This window comes from Mastigoproctus giganteus, chromosome 2, assembly GCF_048544385.1.
Source record: "Mastigoproctus giganteus isolate SK-2022 chromosome 2, ASM4854438v1, whole genome shotgun sequence".
NCBI lineage: Eukaryota > Metazoa > Arthropoda > Arachnida > Uropygi > Thelyphonidae > Mastigoproctus > Mastigoproctus giganteus.
The window spans coordinates 92,324,731-92,350,915 of NC_143576.1; the positions used below are offsets into that span (position 1 = coordinate 92,324,731).

Consider the following 26,185-nt stretch of genomic DNA (forward strand, 5'->3'; position numbering starts at 1 on the left):
TTCTTCACTGAATCAATTTCCTGACATCTAAGTTAATTCTGCTGTTCACGAAGTGAAATGGATCAACAGCTACCCCGCAGACAGGGTAGCTGTTGATTGCTGTTCTTTTACAGATTGTGGAAAGGGCGTGGGTTAAAGTCCCGTCTCGACAGGAGGAACTTCAGTAGGCTTTTGTTACACTATAGCAGCGTTTTTCGGTTGAGGATGTACACGGTTATATTCTTTTATTTTCTACCATGTAGAAAGTAGACGAATATGTGACCACGCCTTAGTATAAATAGAAAAACTTATTAATTTTCATTTCTATCGATCTGTCTCAACATAAGCGTTACAAAGTCACCCGTTTTGACCCCATGATTTTCGTGCATAATCTGCTGTGAAAGCAAGTCTGCTTGAAATCTGGAGCTTTTGGAATATACGGTGGAGGAGTGATTATTAGAAGGATTCGGTGCCATGAAGTAGTGTATATTTCTTGTTATCCTCTCAAGAACTCGATCAACTGGGTTATTTTCCTTGGAAAAATTTCTTTCTGCGCGGAAATTGTAATGGCGAATTTCTGCCTTTCTTCTAAATCAGCGCAATCAGAGTTGCACTGATTTGGGAAAAAATAATGAAATAGAATAAAATAGCGTTCTGTTTTGCAATTACGAGTGAAAATAGCATTGTGTGTGTGTGTTGTTCTGATCAGTATATGATCAATATTAACAACCAGACCCACGGAATTCCCTTTTAGGTGCCTGTGTAAAATGTCAAGCTCAAAAATAGGGATTGTAAGGAGGTGTTGCGAAATAAACTCTCAGGTGAATAATCTCGGTAACTTGGTGGACATAGGTGACAGAGGAATGGTGAAGTGATGGAAGGGAAAATGACACGGAATAACGCGAGCGGTGTAGTTTCTCACTATGTAGGCCTAACCAGTTGGTCGCTGACTTCGTCTACATAACACTCTTCTGATTCTATGATTTCATCGATGTCTCCTTTCTGTTTCCTTTCTGAGGCTACCAAGGATACGTCTGGTGCCTTGGAATTAAGAAGTTTGAAAGGCAGAAACACGGTGAGGGGCCTGTCGATGCATCCTAGAGCAACCTTGACTTTGACTTCGTATGAAACGATGACGCCATAAGGGTTCTTGTCTTCTGTCTGTGCAATCATGGTAGACGAAGCGAGGTTGGTAACCTCCTCTTGAAATTCTCCCTCCAACGCCAGGGCCACCGGGTACTTAAGGATGCTCATCAGTTTGATACAGAAGTCACGAGAGAGGCTCGCCCCGGGAGGAATGGGGTGTCTGTCTTCGGTTTCAGCCTGTCCGACAATGTTCTTGAACTTACCGTTCGTGAACATGCACACGTTGACGTGTTGCAAGACGCACACTTTCACCTTCTGCACAGTCTTGTTGCTGTTGTTATTGACCGTCACGTGCACGTGCATGGAGTCGCCGTGGTGGTACACCTCTCTGTCCAGCATCACAGAGATATCGAGTTTCCCAGCACTGAAAACGAATGCTTTACTAAGGGACGCATTCGGTGGCGATCCAACTAAGAGTCTCTCGGGGATGGCATACTGGACGCAACGTAAAGCCATTCGGATGGTACTTCTTCTGTGGGATTTATCCTCGGCACAGTCCCCTGAGTAGCAATAGAAAGAAAAACAATTAGTTTCAACCAATAGCTATTTAGTTTTTTAATAAGGGCAATTAAGAACCCTACGACATATCCCGGGAAGATGTTGAGAATCTTGTGAAAATAGACCTGATAACGCTTTCTCAACGAGTTAAAGTTTCCTGAAATTTTGTTAGTCAAATAAGCAGTATTTGAACAAGCTCTCATTTTAAATTATTTTCCACACAAATTCACAACTGCTTGAAACATCGACTTTCGATCTGGATGCGACCCTCAGACAAACAAGTGATGTTCTGCAAACAATGCAACCGCTGTTGGGTGGAGTATGCTTTTCAATCAGCACCGTGCTGAATACCTCTAAAATATCTTGTCCATTGACTTGTCAATCTTGTATACTACACTGCTCGACAAAATTAACAGAACAAAATGTTTTTCATGAATATTTTATTGAGAACAGTGTCGCCGAAGGCGAATATTTGATATAATAGACATCTCGGCATGCAAATTCCGAGTATCCAATAGAAATCGACCTACAGCCTTACAAAGCCGCACATTATGCAAATTATTCATGACTAAAAAACACGGGTTGCGACCACATCACTTTATTCCCGTTTTTGGTTTGCTCAGTGGGACAGCCACATTTCTAGTACACAGAATGGCAGCCATCGTCGTTAAGATGATTCTTCGAGATGGCGGGCCGTTGGATAACTTAAAGCCGAGCGGGCGGAGGTGGCACGTTGGTTTAATGTGTCACGCAGTGTCGTCTCGGCACTATGGAAGTAGTTCCAGGAGAAAGGAACCATAACAATAGAGCTTGCCAAGGTCGCCCGAGGGACCACGTCAACCGGAAGAGACCGCTATATGGTTCTAACAGCAAGACGATGTCCTGTTATCAACTGTCTCTTGTGGTTGCTGCGGCCATAGGTGAAAACATTTCCAACCGGACTGTGTTAAGGAGGTTCGGTTCAATTCAAGTGGACTCTAAGCAAGGAAAGCCAGCGGTTTGTATCTCATTAACCCCGGCGTATAGGGGAAATCCTGGAGGCCGCAACAAAGTAAAAAAAAAAAAAATCCATGTGATTTGAGCCCTGGCAAATGGGGTACAGTTCGGTTCTCTGATTTCCTTTTTAGCCTACAAACAGATTCTAGACATTATTTCATCTGGAGACAACGAGGAATGCGGTACTGTCCCTCCAACATCAGAGAAAGGGATACTTACGGTGTAGGCAGAGTTCTCCTGTAGGCGGAATAATGATCAACGGCCGCACATCTCTTCATGTTTTTGTTAGGGGTACCGTAACTGCTCAGAGCTACCAAGAACAGATCCTTGAACCCAATGTGCAACTTTTTAGGTATGCGGTTGGCCCAGATTTTCTTTTCATGTACGACAACGCCACTGCACATAGAGCTCAAGTGGTGGAGGAATATCTTGAAACTGAAGATATCCATCGACTGTAGTGGTCAGCACGATCACTAGACTTAAATCCGATCGAGCACGTGCGGGACACCAATGGGCGTCGCATTGCACGCTAACAGCCAACTCCTTGGTCACGTGGTGAGCTAAGGTCTGCACTGATGAAAGAATGGATTTGTTGCCACAGAATTTTCTAGACCCTTATATCGAGCATGGTTCACTGTTGTTTAGCCATTGGAGGGATCATACGCCGTACTGATGTCATGTGTCATGTGATTCAAACATCTTGTATCGTCTTCTGTAATGTTGACCTTTTTGGCTCGCTGTCTCCTCATTGCATCGTTATTCTATGGTACATCACAATACCAAATTTTGTCCCGCTTCATTGCAAGCTGCACGAGTTACACCACGTTTTCTGCGTGTTCTGTTTTGTCGAGCAGTGTAGCTGTTTTCGGTATTCCCAAAAAAAAAAAAAAAAAAAATACACACACACACACACACACACACACACACACACACACACACACACACACACACATGCAGGGTCATTGAAAAGGTGTCCGTGATTTCTCTTTTAATTATCTTCGGAAATATTTGATCGATTACTGTGATCGTAGCAGCAAACAGTGTGGTAACTCACCAAGTTTATTTGACACCTCAACCTTGGCTGCGCCGTGAGTGTGCGCAGAATGACTCCTACGCGCACCGCCTCAGTCAGTGTCAATAAGATGGCCGTGCAACAGAAAGCGCAGTGTGTGTTGTGATGTTGCACTGTTATGACAGATTTAAATTTAACGTACCACAACACACTGTGCTTTCTGTTACACGGCCATCTTACTGACACTGACTGAGGCGGTGCGTGTAGGAGTCATTCTGCACACACTCACTCACGGCGCAGCCAATGTCGTTGTTGAGGTGTCAAATTAAACTAAGTGAGTTACCACACTGTTTCCTATTACGATCACAACAATCGGTCAAATATTTCCAAAGATAATTGAAAGAGAAATCATGGACACCTTTTTCGATGACCCTGTATAATGAATGGATTGTGGATTTAAATCGGAAGTGCCTGACAACCATGTAGTTGCTCTTTTCCACAACCATTTCGCTACTGGGCTAAACTTTCGTTTAGGCAAACCGTTGGCCGCCACTATTAGTGCAGAAATGCTTCATCGTGCTAGCACTATATCTGTAGTCCTAGAGTAAGTGCTCTCAACATAATATTATAGCATGTTCTCAAGAACTCGACTACATATCGGCAGTCAATCGACTCTGTATGGCAAGCAGAATTTCGAGAAGTCTTAACTCAGGAAGGCCAAGGAAGCGTTTTAATTTTTGTTCCTGAAAACATTTGTCTTTATTACTGATCTTCCAGCACTCCCCGGAAGTTTGTTAAGGTTTTTAATCGCCCCGCAGCTATAAAATAAACTCTTACGTAGTAAGAAATTACAGCATGAAACTGGACACCTTATTGTGTTTTTGTTCCGCGGGTCTCAGTTCTTTATGTTGGAACTATTATGTGTTACTAAACTATACTTTAGTAACACATAATAGTTTTGCATAACTTGATTTTAATTATTTATTCAAAATTTGTATTCAAAATTCTTTTTAGATTTTACCACGTGGTTTCTTACACGTGTTCTTTGACATACAGAACATGTCAGAAACAGAAGTAAGGGTATTTCTGTCCTTTTCATAATTTTGGTGGATGACCTCTGAAGAAGACACAAAAATTATGAAAGATACTGCAATGCTATTTCTACCTTGGTCGTTGTTTTTTCAAAATTTGCTTTTTGGTTCTTTTCATTTTATATCGTTACACTTTTCTTTTCCTTTCTTCCACTCTTTGTTCAACACATATATCGCTCCCAGGGTACACCGTATTTTCATCAGTAGCATTAGTTAAATTCGATACTTATATGTATACTTACTATATTCTACACATAAAAATAATATATATATATATATATATATATATATATATCATGATTTCCCTTTCAATTATCTTTGGAAATATTTTCGAACATACGATGGTTGTTCGAAAAGCTATGTACACTGTGGCACAGCACGTATTACCACAAGGATATAATTACTGTACTTGCAGACATAGCAACATCACTTTTTAGGTGCTGTCCGACCACCTGAGAAGAGCCCTGTCAGTCATTCAGCCTCCATGTAAACGGAAGAGTTCCTTTTTGTTTGGATATTGTTAGTGCTCGCAATGCAGGGTTGCTGTAAATACATACTGGTGGTGGAAACAGAACTTAGCAGAAGTAGCACTAGCTGCTTGCATTTACAAATGTACGCGTTTTCGATTTTTATTTTACATTTTATTTTGCATTTTACAGTTTGAAAAAGTTTTATTTTTGTAATGACGTATTTTGAAAAAGAAGCTATCGACAATGCTCTTCAACTACCAGACTGCCAAGCTAGAAAACATGCTTTGGCACCAACGAAGAGAATAAAACGTCGGGCAGGTCAACTTCAATGTGTTGTCAATACCCGGAAAACATCGTTAAAAAAAGCTGAAAGGAAATATAGATGACTTCGACAGATGCGTTATTTGCGACGCAGTAAACGAATTTTATATAAAACAAAATAAAGTGCCAACAATTTGCAAATTGTTGCCTGTTTTGAAAGATAAAATAGAAGTTTTGAGGAAAATATTGCTTTCCGTGAATTGCAGTTGGCAAAAGTGCACCAACAAGAGAACAGCTTTAATTGAAAGGCCAGATACTGTTGTATGGAGAAATAAATATTTGCGCGCAATGAATAATTCCATACAGGACAAAAGAAAGATTATTTACTTATATGAAACTTGGACCGACAGTAATTTGACTTTCCAAAAATGTTGGCAGAGCAGCACTACTGTTGGAATTGAAATGGTTGTTCGAAAAATCCACTTATAGAAATTCATGCTGGTACATCATCTGATTGTATTCCCAATGCTGACCATGTGTACAAAATTGGGACAACTGCAGTTGATTACCACGGGCAAGTGAACTGTCAAAATTTTGAAAAATGGGTGTTAGAAAAACTTCTTCAAAATATTCTTCCTCATTCCGCCATACGTATGGACAGTGCACCTTACTACATCAAAAAGGCTGATCCAATTCCCACAAAATATTCATCTAAAAAGGATATGACTCCTTGGCTCGAGAAAAAAAAATATATATATATATAGATCACGATCCTCACAAAAATTAAGCCTGAACTTTTTTGATCTGATAAAACAACGTGTACCAAAAACAAATATTTACAGAGTAGACAAGATCATTAGTGATGCAGGCCATGATGCCATTTGTATTCCATCATACATTGTGATTTGAACGCTATTGAATTTGTTTGGTCTTCAGTAAAAAGGTACATAAGAGGGAAAATGTACTTGCAACCACATTGAACTTTTAAAGAAGAAGGATTGGGAAACAGATGGACATGTTGAAGAAGTCGTAGATGAGCTTATTATACAGCTCAGTAAAAATGATTAAACTTCGGATGAGAACAATTTTTTTAAATGATTCTACCAGTGAAAGTGATGATATTTACTAATTTGATTTTTATTTCAATTTATTAAATTTTATATTTCAGATACAATTCAAAATTTTAACCAATCATACCATCTATATATTGAAAACGTTACTTAAATTTCTTGATAATGCTATATATTTTTTAACTATGTTCTAACTGTCAGCTGGATGTTAATAATTATCTTTTTGGTTCATTGGAAAATGTAAAAAATTATATCAGCCCATTTCGGAGTAACTTTGACCGGAGCTTTAGACGTCTCACTCTAAGGGAAAATGGGCCGTATTTCTACTTAACATAAACTTAAATATTTTTGAGAGAAAATACTTCATTTTTTTTGTTATTTGTTAATTAAAATACATGTTCAGTTTCTGTTGAATTCATGTTTTGAATTATAAATTTTGATCTACAAGTTTGTAACTGAATAAAACCTCTTTTTTTATTAACCTTTATTGTTCAATTTTCCTATTAGATATATTATTTTAATTACTGATTTTAAATTTTAAAAATAGCCTTCAATTAATGCCATAATAATGTAAATAGCAGTAACACCAAAGCACGGTAATTCAGTGTTTGTGGTATCCCTGCTGAAGACATGTTTTGGCACTTACCCAAACTGAAATGAACTATTCTGTTTCCATGACTGCAGACTGATTGACAGGGGTTCCTTTTATCGTGGTCATACAATAATCACCAGCCCATTTAGGCACGTGTCCCACGCGATAAGAGCGCGTGGAATCAACGCGCTCTTATTGCTGTTCAAGTAAGTACTCAACCCATCAACAAAATCGCCGGTTTTTACCGGCGATTTTGTTGATGGGTTGAGTACTTACTTGAGTTGCTTCATGAACTCTTCCACTTATTATACCTGTTTGTATTCCTTATTTTTGGAACATCTCTCATCTTTGCAGGAAAAATAAATAAATTCATGCTCAGGGAAATTTATTGATATCAAGTTTATTATACTAAGATGATTCAAAATACTCGCACTCGTAGTATATTTTCAGTTTTATTTCAATAATAATATAAATATAATAGAGGTTACAATAAGTTTCATTTCGATGTTTATTATAAACATAATTATAATAAAGATTGCAAACTCTTTTCACTATGTCTGATGTGACTTCACATTGTGTTTGAGCAGTAACTTCTGAAATTTTTGATTTTATATTGATTTCTAATTCCTCCAATATGTGAAGGTTGTCAGCGTAAAGTGGACGCTGCGTATTGTGATCACTTTGTAACTCAGTTACACTGATATGAATAACCTTTTGATAACTATAACCGACGAAACAAGAATGCAGCTGTTAAGCGTTGTTTATTGATGCAGTGCGGAAATGTGTACGTATAAAAGGTGGAAGTGGCCGGAAAGAAAACATGAAACTCGAGCAATATAAAATACTTTAACTGTCCACTATTTCTTAGAGGAAGTCATCAATAAAAATGAAATTATCGTAATGTTTCTGTAAATCTATACAAAATATTAAAACAAGAATTAGGTTCTACTGTAAAACAGTCAGATTGATAGGAGTACAGATACAGTGCTTTATTTCACAGACTAACGACGCCTATGCGAACTGTACAAAGCAAAATCAGTAACTAGCCGCACAACATGTCGCAGTTCAAGAAGAAATAAATAAATAAATTAATTAAATAAATTTTCTGTTTATACTCCGGGACGACCAAACGGTCAGAGGAGTTTACAAGATAGACTGAATACAAGAAACATCACCATATTCAGCAGTTACGGGCTTGAACCCCGGTCACTCAAGGCACGTGTACTTATGCACCCGCGCGCCTGACCACTAGGCTACGGCGGCCTTAGGTATGTTACATAATTATTTCCACTGCACATGCGTAAAGCGTGATAAGGCAAAACAGCGATAATATAAACCGAAGCAGTGAGTACAATAAATGGCGTGTTTTTTATTGTTTTTTCTTTTCCCCTCCCTGTGCATTAGTATACGTCTGGTTGGGATTTCATGAAAGTGATAACATTAAACGAGTGATAACATATCCGTGATCGCAATAAGCAGCGTGCACTATAGTACCACTTAGGAAATTGAAAGAAAGTTGCGTGTTAGTTTTCTTATAAACAAAGAAAGCTAACACATAATGCATTTCCGGAGATGATCGTGTATTTTTATTCAGTACAAAAAAAAAAGAATAAAATAATAATTTAATTTATACTTTATGAAAGGGTGCGAGACAACTGCTACTGCTCTAGAAACATTGGCCTCCTGTTTGAGATTTGGAACAGTGCGATCGATATGACAGAGGTATGGAAGGCCTTTATGGTCTTTGGATATGTATAAATCCTTTAGTGTTTAATAAAAGAATTTGGCACTGAAATTCGTAGGAGAATTCATATGATCGTCAACATAGCTTTATAATCCAATAAAGATGACAAGTAATACCATAGGAATTTGGCGTACTGTGACCTGAGTAGTCAGTGCGCCAGATGGCATTGTTCTTTTATTAATCACTGTGAAGTAATAGTATAGGAAGAAATAAATAGTATAATATAAAAGCGGAGAAGAAAGTTTCCACGAAATACTGTATCTGTATAAGAGGGGAATTATCCCTTTTGAAACACACCAATTTTTTGTGATTTTCAAATGGATTTATTTTTCAGCTGTTAAGATCTTCTAAAGGAGCCACCATGGCTGTAATTGTAATAGTGGAAGCGAAGTTTTCTAAGGAACTATTACCATCTTTGCAACTGTATGAACATGGGTTGCTTTACTGTTATTCACTTTAGTTCCTGGTACTAATATAAATGTAAAACTTTGTTCAACTTCAGTTTCGAATCTACTCATAATGCTTGTGTACTTTTCAGAAAGGTTTTATCCTTTCTGAACTTGGAGTATGATAAATGAAAATGTCACAGCTATTAAAAGCACACTAAAAAAAAACAGATATGATATTGAAGTTATCGGAATTTGGTATCAAGAGCTTAGTGAGCTCGGTATATACACATTGCATGTACCGAGCCTTGATACACTTACCTGTGAAGACTTTCAGCTCATAATTTACGCCCAGTGGACTTCCAACATAAGTTCTGGCAGGTTTTAACCTCACTGATGGCGGAGAGTAAGAAGACACACGTAAGGTTATTGGATATGCATCCGATCCAAGCTTTCGTATTAGATTTTGCTGTAAGTTTGTGAGGTCGTCATCTGTGTACGGTAAGGCCGGAAATACCTGTAAAACACAACGATATTCGGAGTCAGAAAGAATTCGTTCCATGAAAGCAGAACACTCTGAATATTTGAAAGAAAATGAACAACAGTTCAAGTGAATACGTTCCGTTTGAAACCAGATTTGTCTGAATTTCTGTCAAGGAAGTGCTTAAAAATTGCTTCTAGTTCAGAGCCCAACTTGATGCATTTCGTTCAGTTGAGACCGTTGAAAAGAGCTCTGAGAAACGCATCATTCTGTACCATATACAAATAGTGTCCGAAAGTGCCGCAGGGATGGCTGGTCTGGGTAATAGTCTCACCAGGAGGTTTACAATTTAAATTAAACAGTAGGGTTATCGTCAGAATTGGGGCCAGCAGATATATACTGTACTGTTTGTTACTGCAATCTGTCATGATATGATCGCCCTTAGAATATTGATCCTATACTAGTTATTCAATGAAAAATAGGAAATTGTTTGTGAATGTATGCTAATAAGTCTGTTTACTTTCGAGCAGTCTTTAATTTCGAGATTAAGGAAACCAGTTGATTCGTTATTTATATCTGAACGGCACAAATACAGTATTCATTTGAAGATTTATTTTTAGATCGCGCTCTCTCATTTCTCATATGACCTCCTGGCATTGAGGGCCGTCAGACTTGGAAATCGAGGGGGAAAAATGAAAGAAAGAGAGCTGAGGCTACAAAGAAAATGCACTGATCATGCTCGGCCTTGTGTGGAATGAAACTGCAAAAGACGACACCACAAAATTCAAAAAATCTATCAGCAGTCAGTGGTCTGCATAATCTGCGAAGCCCATCACTCGCCTGGCTTTCACCAGGTCAATCTGTGCATATTTCCCAAAGGACAAAGACGTACCTACGAACTGCATGTTACGGAACAGCCATGACTTTCGCGTCCCATTATATACTAAATCAGCTTCGAAGAAACTTGTAATATAGAAGCTTAAATATTTGGAATTCCTACCCAACAGAAATAGGAGAAATAACTTTCACGGTAGCACATCTGGGCTGCTAACTTATGACTGGGGGGGGGGTGAAAATGAATTTTTATTTTTCTTTACTCGGGGAATAGTAGCTAATTAATAAATCTCTTTGAACTTTCAGACCCACCTCTCTTAACTTTGTATTTCCCAGTTTATTTTCCCCCTAATTTACCCCCTCCCACATTAACACCTGACTTGTATACTGCACAGAAGATCACAGATTCTGGGGGAATAGAAGTTCGTGTATGTCTCCTCTGGACTGGCTGAGTATTCAGAATGACTCATACTACACTTGATAAACATATACAATATTGTTTATTCACAGTATATACATTAAAAGAATATATCATACATCATCAATTGGGTATTATGTTAATTACTAGCATTATATGTGTGCTAAGATGTAAGGATAATCTTAACTCATATATTATGTCTCTTCATGTCTTTCTGCCTTTTCTCCTTCTGGTTTAGTTTACATCTCATAACATTCTCTTGTCTTCTAACAATTTAAACTTCCCAACTGGGATTACAGCAGTGAGCATAACACCTATATGTGTATTATCCTAGATCTATAAATCCCCGCTATAATCTTTCTTTAATTATCCCTTCCAAAATAATTACATGTGCATAGAACATAATTATCCCTTCCAAAAAAATTACATGTGCTTAGAACACTCTGTAGTCTCAACTTAAAACATACCAGGCTTGAGTACATATATCTAAATCTTCCTTGCTTAATAAACTTATCTTTGTGATGAAGTACATATATCTATATCTTATGAACTTTCTCTTTCTCTTTATGCTAAACAATATCAAATCAACTATCAACTAATTTAAAACATTCCCTAGAGTCCTTTCCTTCAATTCAAGCTTAAAACTATTATCTGGTACTTACATAACAGCTTAGGGGATCACTCTTTACATAACCTTTTTCTCAGCTCAGGGGCGGCCATCATCATCAATATAGGGCATCATCAGACTCCTACTGGAATTAGTCATCGGCTAAGGACTGCTGCTCATCTACAGGAATTCTCCTTCGTTTAGGAACTCACTCTTTTCCCCATAAATGGGTTGCTGTGGCCCGCTTTGGGCGTCTGATCAGCTCGACGATACTGGGGTGCATAATAAAATTACTAAGACTCTCCTTACTGCTTTATCGAGAAGCCAGACTGTATAACTCTTCCTTATCTTTCTATACCGAGACTTTTCGATCCTTATCATTCAGCTCCAGCATATGTGTTTCCATCTTTCATTGGGCATCTCCTTCCTATTTCTACGTTGCGGCTGACCTCTCCCAGGACTTGCCTAACGAATTGTCTTTGCGACATACTGTTCCAATTTCCACTACCACATTCCATCGATTCTCCCGGCACTTCTCGGGATTTCTTTCCAGCCGCACATCACTCAGACACACCCACAGGAACTCTCAAAACTTCCAAAAACTCCCAAACTGTCAAAAAAAACTGGAACTGTCCAAACTGTCCAAAAGACTGTCAGCCAAAAACTCATTTCTCTGTCCGCTACTCTCCAGCGATTCTCCCGGCACTTCTCGGGATTTCTTTCCAGCCGCACATCACTCAGGCACACCCACAGGAACTCTCCAACTTCCAAAACTCCCAAACTGTCAAAAAACTGGAACTCTCCCTTTCCTCCTGTTCCATCTCCTTTTTGCTTCAGCCACCCCTTCTATTCTGATCCAATCGTAGTTCGTTCTTCATCATCCCTTTATTCTCATTCGCTCTCTCCCACTTCCGTCGTTTTCCTGGCCCTTCCCAGTCCTGGGGAAACATCCGACTTCTCGAAATTTCTAGAAGCTTCGATGAACTTCCGGACGTCTAGAAATTTCTAGATATTTCCTTGTGATCATTCCGATGCACTTACCTCTTATTAGTCCACTCTGTTTTTTCTCTACCGCTCCTTGAAATCAGTAAGTGCTCAAGGAGTCGGTTTGTTTTATCCAGCAGCTAGCCATTTCCATCCGGTGTATGCCGCATCCAGGGTTCCCTCCACCCTCTTAGTCTTTAAAATTCTTCCTCTCCCCAAGGGGGAGTCGGTTCCCTTGTTCTTTTCTTCCAAAGAGCTGCCCACTTTCTGTTTATAGCGACTTGAACTGGCCTTACGGTGCTCCCATTGTACTTTTGTGCCCTGTCCAGCTACCCCCCGTTGTTACGCTAATCCTCCCCTACTTAACTGTATTGTACAGAGTGATCGCAATCTATGCTGAAAATCATCCTATGTAAATAATATTATTTAATATATATATATTTTTTCTTGTTATGTTATAATATTTATTTCCCTAGGATAAGTGTAAGAATTGGGTTCTTACATGACCACCGAAGGCAGAAAAATCAGGAATTTAACCTCACGAAACCTCTTTTGCCTTCACATTCTAAATCTAGTCCTCCGTGACAGTGTTTGCACCACTTTTGACTCATTTGGATCAAAAGAGTCGTAGACGGGTTTGAGTCCCGTCTACGACTGTAGGCTGTAGTTAGCCGATCTCAGGCTCAGGGAATAGGGTGCCCCCGTAAGTTATTCTGGGTTTCTCAGCCCACACAGCAGGCAGATAAGCCCATGAACACACGCTTCTACAGACACACACATACAAATATAAGTCGCGCTTCGGGAACCTTTAAACTAAAAAAATGTATAAATAAATAAAAAAAATAATAAAAATAAAATTCTAAATCTCCGAAAATCCCTATTTAGTGAAAATTATGATCACATGCTTTTTCACTAAATAGGGACTAAAACCCAACAAGTTGTTGAGTTTTAGGCGCATCAGCAACTTAGACCATATTCATATGCGTACTCCAAAGGACGAGCAAGCTTCAACCGCCTCAAGTCTCAAGCCATAAAACATCACATTGAAACCACACTTCATAAGGGCTGTCCATCATACCATTTTGAAACTCCTTTGAGGCTTCCATTCCCTGGGCAGACGCCCATCCATGGATAAAGTCTAGAAGGGATATAATGTCAGAGTATAGAACTCAATAATATTAAGAAAAAATTAAAATTAACTCACAACACAAAAAACATATTCTCTTGGCCACTTAGCCTCTTTTTAGAAAAATCTGCTTCAAGAATATTCTTTGCAGATCTTAATTAAAAGAGTTCCCGCCCCTGCCACGAGGAGGCAGGCCTCTACTATCTAGACACAGTCTTCTATTAAAAACTTTTCTTACATATTCATTAAAACAATGAAACTTCCATCTTTCCACAAACAGGACCTGGAGGGCATCCCTCTCCAAGCTGCCAATGGACAATCTCAACTGATTCCTATAATCTTCATACACCGTACAATCCATCATAATATGCTCTGATGTTTCTGGGGAACCACAATAACACGAATCACTTTCCCGCAGCCCCAGTTGGTATAACCTCATAGCAAGTCCATGTCCAGTCAACAAAAATGTAGCATGCAAATTAAATTGCAACCAAGTCTTTTTCTTATTTACAATATCTACTCTAGGTAGAAATGCATATGTTTGCCTGCCCTTGTCTGAACTTTCCCAATCACTCTGCCATTTTATCATTATTTCTTGTAACATTCTAACCTTCTCTTCTTTCATGTCATTTCGATTATAAATTCGTCCTTCTTCCGGACATGACAATATACCCATAATTTCTTTTCTCATGTTTCTCTTGGTATAATAGGTCAGACCAGACAGCAAAACACTATACTGGGCAGGGATCTTTCCAGAGATCACCTGCAAGGCCTCTGTCGAGACAGTTCGACATGCTCGAGTTATTCCTAATAAAGCAAACCTTTGAGCTTGCAAGAGATACTTCTGTATTTTAACTAGAGGAACTCTTTGAACCCATGCTCCGGAGGCATATGTCACAATGGGGATAAACAAACAATCATATAATAAATTAAGGGATCTACCCTTAATCCCCCAATCTACCCTTATAACCCTCCGGAGCTTAGCATAAAGGGTTCTTATTTTCTCTCGCAAATATATCACATGTTTTGTAAAAAACAGTCGTTCCTCTAAATTTAAACCCAAATATTTGACTTCTCTCACATATCGAACTGAATCGCCCAGAAGCCTCACAACCGGGGCTCGGTTCTGACTCAATCTCCCCTTCAGTAACATCTGGACGGTCTTATCTTTGGAGATTTCCAATTTATATCTCATTGTCCATTCAGCCAATTCACTCAAAACCACAGCTGACTTTTCTTCAATTTGAGACCTTGTATCTCCTTCCACTAATATAGCCAGATCGTCGGCGTATGCAATCTTGGTAACTCCACAAGTTTCAGTACTTAAAAATTCATCGAGGACAATATTCCAAACGAAGGGTCCAATCATACCGACAGAAATACTGTGAACTCCCTCCACAGTTTGATCCTGAAAGGTGGATGGACTTTATTGCACGAGTTCAGCAAAACCAACATGAGCCCAGTGATATTCCCATGTCTGATGATGATGTGCTCAGAGATGCACTTGAAACCATTCAATTAACAAGACAAGACCTTTTATCTGCGATTAATAAGTTGCCTGCAACTGGTACAGCGGGAATCGACAAAGTACCACAATTTATCATTAAATGTTTGAGCCCATTTCTAAGTGATCCCCTCCTAATAATTTTCAATAGCATATTAAAAGGAGAATTTTTCCCTCCAATATGGAATTTATATTCTGTTAGGCCACTCCCAAAAGTTTCCCAGCCAACTGAAGCCAGGCACTTTAGACCCATCTCTCGTTCCTCGTGTCTATTGAAATTACTTGAAAAAAACAGTACTGAAAACACTTACCACGCAAATTCTCCCGCACAGGCCCCAGCAAATTCATTATTCGTTGCAAAACAGATCAACAGTTAGTAACCTGATTATGACTACTAATGCAATCCTTGGATCATTTGAGGAGAAAGAAAAAATGGCAATCACATATCTTGATTTACAAGCTGCGTTCGATAGTGTTCACATCCCAGCCTTGCTCAAACTCCTTCGAAATTACTATCACATCACAGGCCCAGTATTGAAGTTTCTGACATCCCTTCTTCAGAATAGAATCATCCAAATGTACATAGGAAAACAAAGGTATACTAGACAAATACATGCAGGCGTTCCACAAGGAGGAGTCCTGTCCGGAATTCTTTTCACTGCTATCATCTACCCACTAATACACAATAGAACAGATATGATATCATATGCAGATGATTTAAAGATCTTCACAAAAATAAATTTGACCGATGAAGCCAAAAATGCCACCACAGTAACCATCAACAAGACCTTATCAGAAGTACAGCAGTACCTCAAGAATTTTGACCTGCAAGTGAACCCTGAGAAATCTGCCATCATGGCTCTCTTAAACCCATACCAACCATAATTCAGCCTGCGATTGACGGAGTCCCGATCCCCTGCGTTGAAAAGCAAAGAGATCTGGGTGTAATCTTCGACAGAAAATTACGATTCCATCACCATATAGAAGAACTCTGCTAAATTCAACAAGAAACGGTGGGTTGCCAAGCAGCACTTGCTACACAATTCACAACAGAAACCTGATAAAAATGTATATCAGGATGATGATTTTTGGAAGTGTACTGTATGGAGTAGAGTTGTGGGGCTCAGCTGCAGACACCACAATTAAACCATTAAAAGCCGCTGAATACTGGCTCCTGAAGTGGGCAACCTGGAAGTGTCATCTCCCACCACAGCAGCGCACAACACCGATGGCCAACGCGCTGAATTTAACCAGGTTTTCAGCATTAATGCACGAGAGAAGACTCATCTTCACCGTAAAAATGATTGCCGGGAGAGTCTCAGCACCCAACGTTTGGGACACCATGTGCTGGCGGATTCCCCAACCAGGTCTCCGCTCCACTCCCAAGCTTCTTGCTCTTCCTTCGAGACTACAATTGAAAGATCGGTTCCTCCCTTATCAGAAGCTCCACCTGGTTCAATCCCTGGATGCTGACTTATTTAAAATCATAGATGATAAAAAGTATAGACGGATCATCCTAGATCTGCACGTGGTCTCCAGAACTACCAACTGATCTCAGATCGTTATGGCGGGGCAAGAGACTCTCAGAAAACTGGACTTGAGGAAAAGCTTTTGTTATCACAATTTTTTATTTTGTATTAGTTTTCCTTTCAAGTCAATGTTTTCTGCTATGAGTACTTTTTTTTTTTTTTTTTATTATATAATTTGCTTATAATTAATCTTTACAATTCCTTTAGTATCTCTGCCGTTTGTTAACCCCTGGCATGGTGCCGTGAAGGGTATTGTATGGTCGTGGTACCTGCGTGTACCGGTGAACTGTACAATAAAGATCTTATTTATTTATTTATTTATATTGCGCCTTATATATTATGTCTGTGATTTGCGTGTGTTCTGTGACCAATTTGTTTGCTGGACGAAAAATCCTAGTTGCGGGAGAAAAACCAGGGAGTTCTAGGAATGATAATAATTGGAAGTATTTCTAGAACTGGTTTACCGACATCAATTTTAGTCCAATACTGGACTTTCCTTCAAGAGACCCAAAATTTGTCTGCTTCAGTAAAGTTTTGATATTTGAGAATTAAATTTAAATTATCATATTAGGACACCCGAATACAGGCATACCTCGAATAACGAATAGGATGCGTTCCACGAAATTACTTCGTTAAGCGAAACTTTGTTTTCAGAGGTAAAAATACTATGGCCAGAATAGGGATACGTTCCTACGTAAAGAAAATGAAAAGCTTTTTTTTCGAACAAAGAAAAGTTTTATTAAATAAACAGTCAACTTACATACAAAGTGAAATCACATTTTAAAATATGAGTCTAAAGTTGATTGTTTATGCTCTTTTTCTCTTTCATTTAACAATTGCCTATACGGAGTTATTGCATTTAACACTGATCGCTTAAAAAATAACACTTCTTCCTAAATCAGGATCATTTTCACTAAAAAAATTTAAAACGTTTTAAATGTCATTTAAGCACCTTTTTAAATCTTTGCTTGTTAACACTTTTTCGGCAGGAACTTCTTTAACTTCGTCTTCATTATCTTTGTCTTCGTTGCTAACAAGGTTTTCTAAATCTTCCACTGAAAAACCATCATCTTCTGCATTCAATAAATTTCTAACATCCTCTTCATCGACATTTTCGAAACCTATTGATTGAGCCATCTGGATAACTTCATTTCTAATTTCTTGGATGTTATTTTCTTCTTCTAGTACAACTTCTGGCCATATTTTGCGCCAAACTCCATTTAAGCATTTCTTAGTGCCTTCTTTCCAAGAACTATCAATGTTTTCAATTGCGTTTTTAATGGTGTAGTTTTTCCAAAAAGTTTTAACTGTCATTTCCTCTTTATCCTGGCGCCTCCGTAGCCAGGTGGGAAGGAGCAGCAGTGCGTAGCACACGCTTCTTGATTAAACCGGGGTTCCAGCCCGTCACCAACAAATACGGAGGATGCGGAAAGGTCAGGGAATGACCACCGCATATCCCGGAGCAATATGGCCTTAGTTGCTAATGCTCCTTTAAAAAAAAAACCAAACAACAAACTCTTTATCCTCTAGTTCAGTTAAACTGCTTAATGCTCGACGCAGATAATAAGCTTTAAATGATGCTATTACTCCCCGATCCAATGGTGGAATCAGGGAAGATGTGTTTGCTGGAAGAAACACAACTTTGACAGGAATGCATGTGTCCAACGTGTTAAGATCAGTAGGATGTCCCGGAGCATTGTCTAACAACAAAAGAGCTTTTTCTTCAAAGTTGTTTTTTTTTTTTTGACAATACCGTTTTACTTCAGGACAAAAGTGGTTAACAAACCAATCAGTAAATAACTCCTTGGTAACCCACGCTTTTCTATTTGCTTTCCATATTACATGTAAATTCATTTTTATGTTACCTTTTAACGCCCTCGGATTTTCTGAATGGTAAACGAATAACAATTTTAATTTATAATCGCCAGAGGCATTTGATCCAAAGAGTAACGTTAAACGGTCTTTGGCTGCTTTGAACCCAGCAGCTGATTTTTCTTCAATAGAAATGAAGCTTTTTGTTGGTAGCCGTTTCCAGGTCAAACCGCTTTCGTCAACATTGAACACCAAATTTGGAAAATTTTCACGTTCAATTATTTCCTTTAATTTTTCTGGAAACTTATTTGCAGCTTCTCCTGTTAATTTTACATTATGAATCCTGGCCCGTTTTTTAAATTTCTCGAACCAACCACGAGAAGCCCCAAAGGTTTCCGTAATTTCTTCAGTTTGTTTAGATTTCAGGTGATTAAAGTGGAATATTTTTTTTATGTTAAATGGGGCTTGAAATTTCCGACTTCGTTATATCGAAGCTTCGTTATCAGAGGTAACGTTAACCGAGGTATGCCTGTATATTTCTTTTTCATCTGCCGTGCATTGTGTATTATGTCCATAGATTGTGTGTGTTCTGTGATCGATTTGCCTGTACGAAAAACCCGAGTTGCCGGGGGGAAAAACCTTGCTATACGCCTGAGACCGACTAACTGAACTACGGAGGAAAAAAAGCCCATAAAAGTTCCTTGCGTCAGTGACGGGATTCGAACCCGGGCCTTTATCCACCCGGTGTGGGGAGGACGGTGACGATACCACTGTGCTACCGCGCAGACTGATATTTGAGAATAGGAAGAAGCCAAATCACAGAAGTATGGAAGTTTTTTCATCTGAAAGGTTCCTTGTTGCATCAGAAATTGCCTCGCTGATAATTCAGGTGAGTCGGCGCATTGTCGGCGAAGCAAATTCTGAAAGAAAGAAACGATCTTTCAGATTGTCCTACCTACTCTCCCAATTTGCTCCATCGGATTTCTTTCTATTGTCAAATATCAAAACTTTGCCAAAGGGGACACATTTTGGGTACAGTAAAATTGGTATTTCTGAATATTTACCGACTGCAAGCATTTCTGGAACAGTTCAAGTCGTCACAGAAGAGAATGGTTTCATGTATAACTGCCCAAGGGATTTACTTTGAAGGGAACGAAAGCAAATGATTTCAGTTTTATCTTATAAAGCAATTCCTGGAACTCCCTAGCTGGAACGTACCTCGTAATAGTAATATCACAATTCAATCGAATAACTCATATCCCAGCTTATGGTCCAAACAACATTACTATAAGTTGTATGAGGTGCTTTTGTAAAGTTCGTGGCATGAGTATAATTGAGGAATCTGGTAACATGTTACTTTTCAACGTAATTGTTGTTTTGGTTTTTTAGGAGCATTAGCAACTAAGGCCGTATTGCTCCGGGCATATGCGGTGGTCATTCCCTGACCTTCCCGCATCCTCCGTTTTTGGTGGTCACGGGCTCGAACCCCGGTCTAATCAAGAAGCGTGTGCTACGCACTGTTGCTCCTGCTCACCAGGCTACGGAGACGCCCTTTTCAACGTAGTCCCCTTTAAAGTAAATACACGTTTTCCATCTATGCTACAAAAAATGCGTTGAGTCCAGCTGTGAAAAGAATTTTCTCTTGGGCCTCCAGTAATGCATACACTTCAGCAGTGATGTCACCGTTAATGGGAAAATGGATGCTAGTCAGGTATTTTCAAATTAGGAAATAGTGAAAGTCCGATGATGCTAGATTTGGTGAATTTCCGGTTGATCCAACATTTCAAAGCCGCACCCATGCAGTGCAGCCATGGCAATGACAGACTTGTGAGCAGGCGCGTTGGCCTGGTGGAACAAGACTCCTTTGCTAAGTTTTCCTCCACGTTTGTCTTTGATGTTTTCGCGTAGACGTATCACATGGTTTACATAATATGCCCCTGTGACTGTATGACCTTTCTGAAGGTAATCCATTAGCAACACTCCATCAGCATCCCAAAAAAACCGATGCCATCACCTTGCTAGCAGAAGGAATCGACTTGGCTTTCTTTGAGGGGGAGAAGAGTTCTGTTTCCACTGTTTGGACTGCTCCTTTATATCTAGCTGAAAGTGATTGACCCACGTCTTATCCGTGGTCACAAACCTTGCAAGGTAATTTGCTGTATGTGCTTCAAAATGATGCAAATTTTCACTGAACTGGACCACCATTGTGCGTTTTTGATATGCTATCAACAACTTTGGAACCCATCGTGCTGATACCTTTTTCATTGCGAGAACTTCCCTGTGTTATTATATGGGAAAATGGATGTTTGTCATTTCACATTCAGATGACATTTCCAATATTCTGGAAATGTACCGAACTGTCATTTGTCGATTACTTCAACAGATCATGCACACTGTCAACAGCTTCTGAAGTGATGGAAGTGTGGCCCTCCTTTGCTGCCCACTTTTTAACCATGGAATAGGAAGGGGCATCCTTTCCCAATTTTGTAACTTTATTCGCATGAATTGTCTTAGGTATTAGTCCCTTTTCTCCCAAACATAACATTGGACGTCTGCAGGGTGATTGATTTTGTCCATCTTTCCTCATTCACACAACTTTGTTGGCTTTAGGACCTGTAATTTAAAAAAAGACGTTATTGAACCTGCATGAAACTTGGTAGATTGCTATTTGAAGTGTTATTCATTAAGTACAGAAATTTTTATTACTGTACCACTACCGTTTCAAAATCAAGCTACGAACTTTCAATTCCTCCTTCGTAAATCACGAACGGTTACCAAAAATTTAACATGCTCAAGAATGCAAAATGTAACCAAATACCAGGGACACATCCTCGAAAAAGTGTTTGCCTATTTCGACCCATCTCTTGTCACTGTAAATAATACAGTAGACGTACGTATTTCAGAGAAAAATAAATGTTTTGCACATTTTCAGCTAGTTGTTAAATGTTTGTTTCCCTATGAAAGGTATTATGACTTGATCATGCCATCCCGGTGTGAACGCTGGTGAAATGATGAATATTTTAGTGTGTATGTTGTGCGAGGATACCTTCCTATGAAGAGTGTCCCACTCTGTGTTGGTTAAAAGGGAATAATGACTGTTATTAATGATGAAAAGCCTTTATTTCGAGCACTGCGTTGGTAGTCCCTTGTGGGAGTATATTATTACAGAAATGGGTTCTTGTATCTCAGTAGTTCAAACGGCTACTTGAGAACCTTAAAAAAACAAGTTAGTATAGTGTATTGAAAGAAGATATTTACTTTATTTAAACAATAATAAATTACAATTTTTGGATCAATTCGTGATGAAAGTGTTTTTCTTATGGTTTTAGAAAAGTCAGGAATGATTACTTGTGGCGTGTTCAAGACAGAGTGAAGTCATAATTAAAAATAAGTTTGTAATTAGATGTATTCATTTAAGCGCGAAAGCGGCTGTTCTTAAAATAAATTATGTGTACATGTAGTATACTGAGTGGACAGAAATCATGGGATACCTACCTAGTAAAGGGGAGGTCCACCTTTCGCCCGGATAAGGGCAGTCACACGGTGAGGCATTGAGTCCACTAGTTCAGGAAAGCGTTCCACGGGTATTTCCATCCATGCTTGCTGCACCGGTGTCCATAATTCCGTCGCATTTCTGGGTGGAGGATCCAAAGCTTGAACGGACCTTTCCACAGCATCCCAAACACTCCACAGGGTTCATGTCCGATGAACGGGGAGGCCATTCCATGATGGTAAAATCTGCGGAATGCTCTTCGAACCATGTTCTAGTCACCACGACTCTACGGGGAGGCGCATTTTCCTGCTGGAAGAGTTCATTGCACTGTGGGTGCACGATGACCATGAAGGGATGCAGGTGGCCTGCGAGGATGGACACGTAACCTGGCCCGTTCAGAGATGCGTCTAAACGTACCAGAGGTCTCAAAGTGTGCCAGTTGAACAGGCCCAGACCATTACCGACCGTCCCCCTCCCTGAACAGTTCTTTTTTGACATGACGGGTGCATAGCTTCGTCCGGTTTCTGCCAGATACGCACCCTCCCGTCCTCTCGAAATAACTAGAAACGAGACTCGTCGGACCAAGAGACCTGTCTCAAATCATCCAAGGTCCAGTGTCGATGTTTTTTTTCTCAGTTGAGGTGTCTGCGGCTAATTATCGCCTAATGGTCTTGGTGGAGACGTTTCTGGCGCCTCCCTCTTTGAAGTCGGCGATGATTTGTGCCACTGTCTCTCTCCGATTGGCTGAAAAAATGCGAGACAGACGTCCACGTTCATCCACCACCTTTCTCCGCCCACAGCACTGTCCACGATTAAATGTTGTTCCGGAAATGGCGTATTCCCGATACACTCTTGATACTGACGAACGGGAATAGTGCAATTTTTGTACCACCTACGCGATAGAGTAACCCATGCGTCGGGCACCCGCTATCATCCCTCTTTCAAAGTCGGTTAATTCACGACGTTTATCTATACTGACATCAAATTATTGTCTACGTGAATGCAGTGTACCTATATACCTGTCAAGCGGTGGGTTCGTCCACTAGCGAGAGGGTGACAGCGCCGCGTTGCCCAGGTACCAGGTGTCCCAAGAATTCTGTCCTTTCAGTGTAGTAGTAGGGTTTTAGGAGCGTCAGCGACTAAGGCAATATTGCTCCGTATATATGTACTTTCTTCTGTAAATTGCGTGTGTTATGTGGTCGATTTTCTGTTTGCTGGACGAAAAGCCCGAGTTTCCGGGAGAAAAAAAAAACCATGCTATCTTCGTCTGAGACCGTCTAACTCAGCCATTTTGTGAAAAAGGCTCATAAGTATTCCTCCCATGGTCCTAATAAAATTGTCAGGTAATGCAACTTATTAATTCTGCAGTGTTATGTTTTTCTTTTTTTTATTTTCAATTATCTAATGACTAGAGAAATGTCTAAGTTTATAGATTCTCTCACTTGCTTATGTATAGCTATATGTAGAACCGTGCTACCCAAATACCATCGTGCAGACGATATGTCTCCCTTTCCCTCGCAGTACTAACCCAGAAAGTGAAAGTAAAAATAAACACTGAAATCCAACCCAGGTCTTTTCTCATAGTTCGTGATAAAAGTTGTGATTTAAGTTTCAGTGTTTGTTTTTATTTCTGTTTTCTTCTTTTTCTTTTTTTTTTATATATTTTTACCTAATTGGTTGCTCTCGGGCTAAAGTTACATGGTTTTCAATTATTCAGACAGATCAGAGAAAACACTGTACTGACACCTTAGCTGCCTTGATGTTTCCAGTAAGTTATTAGAATATCTTAACCACTATGCACGTGGCAAAACTTTCAACCAACTAAGCAGATTACTATGAGGCGAGTTTTGAAAAATTAAGCTAAGCTATATCCACGATCTTTGTTTAGTTTAAAAGAAACATATTCGGCACAGAGATTTGTTCCCAGTTAAAAGCATGTTTTTCTTTCTGTCTGTTTAACTGGATTCGACATTATTAATTCTAGAAATAGTCGATATCTCGGTTTTCACGCAAATTAACCAGAAACGAGATTCCAGCGCATTCTGTAGATTTTCACCTTCTGAGGCTCCCTTGCGAGTGTTCAGACTCCCTAATAAGGCCACGCTAACAATTGACAGTAGGAAATGTCATCGGTGTCATCATTCAGATAAAGTGGTGCGTGCTCGAGTATTCTCTTTCGTCTGTTAAGTCTTTGTACCGAACTCGCTGTTACTACTTCTGCTCATCTGCCGCCTAATCACAGTCGTCTATAGCTTAAAAATCCAACGAAATGTGCAGCTGCTGTCATCTTGTTCTCAAGACAAACTCCGTATTTCCCATAGCAGAGCTTGTTAACAACTTCAGTCATCAGTTACCTAATGGATTTTTACATTCCATTAAACGGAATATAAAAATTTTAATGGATTTTTATATTCCATTTGCGCAGTTCTTGGAATCAATACAGATAATCTCACGGAAGCCGAAAGAAGTTTATAGGGTATTAAGCAGTTAACGTTACCATAATACGAGTCCATAGCGGGCAAACTCCAGGCAACCGCCACCACTTCAAAGAATCGGGAATTACTGCAAATACATTTATGAACCGATGACGAAGAATTACTTGAAAATTTCGCTGAAATGGTTTCCACGAAATGTTTTGCAAATCTGTGCACCAAATGCAAAGGAAGTAAAAGTAGGATGAAAAGATTGTGCTGAATATTTCAGATCAATGATTTCTTAATTAAATTTAGAATTGGCGGTGTATGTGTGTACAAAGCTATATAAAAAAAAAAAAGTTAATTACAAAAATTAATAAAATAAGGATGTTGCCGCACAACTTACAAAACTTACTAGTATTGCAAACAAAATAGCGCCGTGGTGTAAACCACAATCAAAAGGGTAAAAGGCACAAAAATGAGAATACAATTTTAGCTACCAAATTAAATGAAAATTGTAAATGATATATAGTGCCATCTGGCTGGAGCCAGGTGGCACTATATATCATTTACAATTTCTAGATTCCGGTATGATACTTCTACACGATGTATGCATTTTTATTTATTTATTATTATTTTTTTTGTTGCGTTTATCTTTATCAGTTTGCCAGATGGCACTGTATATCATTTACAATTTCTAGATTGTACTATTGAAATTTTTTATCACTAGGTGCTACTGTTTAGCTTACTATTTAGCTACTGCATTTAGATTTCATTTGCGCACCTTTTTAGTTTTGGTTTGTGTTTTGTATTCTGTTGTCATTTTATTATGACCGCTTTTTTCTTTACATGTCTCTACAATGTTAGTCGTCATCCTTATACTTTCATAAATGATTACTTTATTTGTCGTTACAGTAAATATGCTATCTGTCACTCGAAATTTCAGTTATTTTATTATTTTTTTCCCATTTTTATGTTCACATAACATGTTTTTTAACTCTTCCAAATGTTTTTTTTTTTATTTTGGTTAAAAATTTATATCCAGGTATTATTGTTTAGTTTTGTATTTATATTTCAGTTTATTTCGCTTTTACTGCAAGCTAGCTCTCTCTTCAGACTACTTAGCCTTTAACTGTTTTCAAATCTCTTTGCCTTAACTAGTGTTAGTCTAATACGTTATGTCACTAGAAATTGCAGCTTTAATTCTAGTTTTAATTTCTCGTCTTCATAGTGTAAAATTCACAAGTCATTTTCTAAAAAAAACCTTTTAATTCTTGTAGCTTTGATTTTGTTAACTGCATTTAATTTCATTTTCATTTATTTTGGTAACTAAAATTTTATTCCTATTTTTATGCTTTTTACCCTTTTTGATTGTAGTTTATATCAGAAATGAAGACACATGCTGATATTTTGCTTGCAATCCTGGCCGTTGGCAACTGATGAGAGGCCGGTTTTGTAAGTTGTGTGGCAGTATGTGTGATATGTATAAGTATGGAGCATTGGATATTTTGTTTGTTGCCATACGCTGGCTGGAGGAATGAATGGGCAATGTGGCAGATGCGTGTAAACGAAGTGTTGTCGGTTCGCTCATAAAAGGCGTTGCTTTTCATGAGCTTTTTTTTTTTTTTTTTTTATCATAAATAATGACATTACTATTTGCTAACGCTTCTTGAATGTAACGCACTGAATACATTAACTAAGTTGTTGTTTTTCTCTATTTCGTTCAGTTTTTCTGTCA

The 26,185-nt window shown here is 38.8% G+C and overlaps 1 protein-coding gene across 1 annotated transcript in view; it reads right to left on the minus strand.

Annotated features, from left to right (window-relative positions):
- Nucleotides 1-329: 329 nt before the first annotated feature.
- Nucleotides 330-26,185, minus strand: part of LOC150089424 (phosrestin-2-like) — a 242,447-nt gene continuing 216,591 nt past the window's right edge. The window contains exons 3-4 of the mRNA XM_090368579.1: nt 9,567-9,762; nt 330-1,625 (exon numbers count right to left, since the gene is read on the minus strand). Of these exons, the coding sequence (XP_090224705.1) occupies nt 901-1,625; nt 9,567-9,762 (921 nt within the window). The 3' untranslated portion in view covers nt 330-900. The remainder of the gene's footprint in view (nt 1,626-9,566; nt 9,763-26,185) is intronic.